General features: G+C 35.6%; 1 protein-coding gene across 1 annotated transcript; it reads left to right on the top strand.

Annotated features, from left to right (window-relative positions):
- The first annotated feature begins 203 nt into the window (after nucleotides 1-203).
- On the top strand, nucleotides 204-3,412 carry LOC145592636 (GDP-mannose transporter GONST3-like). Its single transcript, XM_081649142.1, has 2 exons — nucleotides 204-344; nucleotides 1,845-3,412. Exon 2 carries the CDS (start codon nucleotides 1,845-1,847, stop codon nucleotides 2,973-2,975), a length of 1,131 nt encoding a protein of 376 aa, XP_081505268.1. The 5' UTR covers nucleotides 204-344; the 3' UTR covers nucleotides 2,976-3,412.
- Nucleotides 3,413-4,409: the final 997 nt, after the last annotated feature.

The raw sequence follows: 4,409 nt of genomic DNA, 5'->3' as shown, positions 1-4,409 counted from the left end.
AAAAATTAGGTAGTGATCAACAATAAAAACTCATTTTAAAGGTAGGTGTGGACAAAAAAAAATTTTATAAGCCAGTTTTGAACAAAAAATTGTCAAATAAAAGTAATTTTGGACAAAAAATCCTATGATAAATAAACAAAATCACCCCTTTTTAATTACTCCGTAGTTTTCAGCTTAATTTATTCCAATTAAAAAAAAAAAACAGTAATCACAGTATAACACAAGCAAAAGGAGCAAGAAGCAATCGCGTTCTTCTTACTTCCTACAACTCTACTATTTCTTCCCCAAATCCAGGATTTAATTGATTAGGGCATTTTCAGATTTCCAGAAATTGAACTCACCAGGTAATGTATCGCTACTTTCATTCATTGCTTAAATATTTTCTTATCAATTTGCATTGTAACATTGTTTAGCTCAATTTAATTTTCAGATTCAGCACTTATAACGATGATTTTTTTTATAGTGGTATATCAGAGTTAAAGTTTAGGAACAATTTGAATCTTGTAATTAATAGTATGCAATTTATTGGTTTTGTTGATTAATTTAAGGGCCAATGTTTCATTTTTCTGTAATTTTAAGGTTATTCGTTTGATTTCTGAACTGTTTACTTCATTGTGCCTTCACCATTCGAATTAGTCGATTCCAGAAAATTGTTTTGTTATTAAATGTTAATTGTTACCTAATATAGTTATGAAGAAGTTGCATGCCTCTTAAATCTTTAGCTTTCTTGTTATTTCCGAAGATTTTGTCGGTGGTACTCACATAATCATCAACTTCTCTTCCTTTTTAGCCAAACCTAAAAACTAATGATGAATGAAGTTGTAAATGTCCTTCAAATGTGTCCCGTTTGCGAAAAAATAAGCTGAAAGAGTGAAAGGTACCAAATTTCATTAGGGAGTATACCTTAGGCTTGTTATGGGAGCAATTGGGGCTGGCTTTGGCAATGGAGGGGGATTTTTAGGAGCTCCATCATCATTGGCATCGGATTCGTTGGGAAGAAGCCGAATACGAGTAGTCAAGTACCTTTTAAGCGTTCTTTATAAAATATGAGCTTGGTATATGTCTGTACTGGATTATTGACCCTTGTATGGCAATTATTTGATATTCCAAAGGCTATAAGAAATTTGATACGGAGTACTTATATTGATACTCACTCTGTTATGCAAGCTAATTGGTGATAATTTGCACTTGAATTACAGCGGCTTAATTATATGTTCATAGTAGGTAGTGTAGATTTTTTTACTGCATATAAACATTTTTATATGATGGAACATAATCCCCCCCCCCCTTTTTTTTTTTTACTGTTTTTTTTCTTATAATGGAAGTTGAAAGAATCTGAATGAACTCATGATAAAAGATCACATTCACACTCAAGATAGAATTCAATTTGGTACTACATTGATCTGTGAAATTGAATTGTTGAATTGCAAGATTATGGAATGGAGGGAGTTTCAGTTCTTTAGCTTATTTGATGAATTAACTATGTTTATTGTTTGTTTATTGCACAACCAAAATTCTTCCCCGTATTTTACTATTACTTTTTCATGAACAATATCTTCATCTGAGCCGTGAACTTGTTGATTTCTTAATTTTCTGGAGGCTGTTTTCATGTGTAATTTTTGATGCACTGGTGGTTTTGCTTAATAATCTCTATTTTTACATGGTAGCTTTGTTGAAACAATTTAAATGGAACTTCTTGAGTACTGTAAACAATTTGTCTGAATAAGTGACTACTTGATCAAAAAATAAATTGTTTGCTGTCATATCCTGAACATGGAATGAGTTTCAACGATGCCATATGTTGAATGCTTCTCAAACGGAACTTGTTTTAATTTTCTTTTCAGATGTCTGGTGACGTTGAAAACCCGAAATCTAGTGAAGTGAATAAGAATGCTGATGTGAATGGATCTTCTGTGCCTGAAGTTCAAGTGACATGGTACAGTATCTTTTGTCAGCAAGTATCCGTCTATGGGGTAGCTGCTGGGTACTGCCTTTCAGCTTCTTTACTCTCGATCATTAATAAATGGGCTGTTATGAAATTTCCATATCCTGGTGCACTCACTGCACTGCAGTATTTCACCAGTGCTGCTGGTGTGTTAGTATGTGGACAGCTAAAGTGGTTAGAACATGACCCTCTTGACCTTATGACCATGTGGCGGTTTCTTCCGGCTGCAATTATCTTCTATCTCTCCCTTTTCACCAATAGTGAGCTCCTACTCCATGCCAATGTAGACACATTCATCGTCTTCCGCTCAGTAGTCCCCATCTTTGTTGCAATTGGAGAGACCCTCTTTCTGCACCAGCCATGGCCATCACTCAAAACTTGGGCCTCACTTGTCACCATCTTTGGTGGAAGTGTCATTTATGTGATGACAGATTATCAATTCACCGTAATGGCTTACACCTGGGCTTTAGCTTACCTTGTAAGCATGTCCATTGATTTTGTTTATATAAAACATGTGGTTATGACCATTGGCTTGAACACATGGGGCCTAGTCTTGTACAATAACCTTGAGGCTCTCCTACTCTTTCCATTAGAGCTGTTTGTTATGGGCGAGCTGAAGAAGATAAAGCATGATATTTCTGATGAGTCTGAATGGCATTCTTTTAGCGTCATCCTGCCGGTGGGGTTATCATGCTTATTTGGACTTTCAATCTCTTTTTTTGGGTTCTCTTGCCGAAAAGCAATCTCTGCCACAGGCTTTACAGTTCTTGGAATAGTGAACAAGTTACTAACAGTTGTTATCAACCTTGTCATCTGGGATAAACATTCTACTTTTGTGGGAACAGTTGGCCTTCTTGTCTGTATGCTGGGCGGTGTTATGTATCAGCAGTCTACAAGCAAACCTAAGCCTGTGAAAGCTGCAGAGCCACAAGAAAGCCAAGAAGAAGAACAGAAATTGTTAGAGATGCAAAGCAATATAGAAACTGATCACACTTTGGAACCTAACTCAGAACTAAGAGAGGGGAAATAAAATGGATTCTGAGGGATTCTCTATCTTTGTGTTACCATCTCTCTGCTGCCTTGTGCTGGAATCAAGTCCTGCCCGGAAAATTTGGATGCATCATCAGCTAGACTGCAAGGGCACTGGTATTTTCCTTATTGTCAAATACTAGTGTCGAGTAGTGAGTATACCCGTGTTGGTTTGCATGGCTTAGATTTTGCTGGTTCAACAACCAGATGAAAGAAGCATATTCATACCTGAATATTCATTTTTTTTACATGTCTAGCTCCTTTGCTTCACTTACTGTTCAACAGCAATTCAAAATGATGCTGTTGTTTTTTTGCCACTCATACAAAATTAATGACATGCTAGTCAGACTCCTATTGTTTTCTTACTTTATTGTAAGATAAAAGTTCTTGTATCAGTGATTGTCAAAATAAGTGCTATTATAATTTATAAAGGTACATTTTGAAACACTGGGAACTCTATAAACCTGTTTCTGTTGAAGCCTCTTAGGTGATCTCTTCTGAATGTGTGAATGTTGGTGTACTGTTAGTTACAAATCTTGCAAGTTAGTTAGATTTTTTTTATTAAAAAAAAATTATTTTTCTGGCTGCAGAGTGATTAAACCACCATGCTTACGCCAATTGTAATTTTTAAAGAGATGGGGTTATCTGCATGAATCTTGAGACTATCTCATTAGGTCATCTGCCAATGTGCACAATGATGAGTAAACGCTGCAAGTGCAAGCAGCTAAGAGCTGTTAATATTGGCAAGAGCTGTTAATATTGGCGAGTTCCTTTGTGTAGTAATCAAAATGTCTCAAACCCAACACCGAACCACATCCAAAACCACCCCTGAATCCTGAGACCAGATTGGAGATATCGATTGTGGTGTATCTCCATCAATTGGTGCTGAAGTGCTGAACCATTGTTTGGTATTCTTGTGTCTTGTTAAATTGTTTGCGATTTCAAAAAGGAGCGAACTTTGTGAAGGAAGTTGATCCTTCCTTTCATGGAACCCATGGTGTTTTGAAATTTGAAAATCATCCCAAGTTAACCATAGAAAATAAGCAATGATACGGAATTAAAAATTAATGACTAAATGATTATGGTTCTCCCACCCTTTTCTTTAACACCACCTGTATTATTTTTTTTTTTATTTTATTTTTTTTTTTTTTTTTACACAACACCACCTGTATTAGCCGATTATAGTAGTGTCTTTCTAGGTGTTCGTTAATTATTTAAACTTTACCCAACCTAATACATGAGATAGGGAAATTTTGATAAAATTTTTGAGATTGAAGACCGTAAAATGACTTTTACCAAATTTCCCTCTCTCATAAAATATTCATTTCAGCTCCAATCAGTTCAGTTCAGTTCAGCTCCTAATTTCCGTCTCTCATAAAATATTCATTTCAGCTCCAATCAGTTCAGTTCAGTTCAGCTCCTAATTTCCCTCTCT

Source organism: Chenopodium album, chromosome 18 (genome assembly GCF_948465745.1).
Source record: "Chenopodium album chromosome 18, dcCheAlbu1.1, whole genome shotgun sequence".
Lineage (NCBI taxonomy): Eukaryota > Viridiplantae > Streptophyta > Magnoliopsida > Caryophyllales > Amaranthaceae > Chenopodium > Chenopodium album.
The sequence above is the reverse complement of the archived record's forward strand: the minus strand, read 5'-3'. Positions and strand labels throughout refer to the sequence as shown.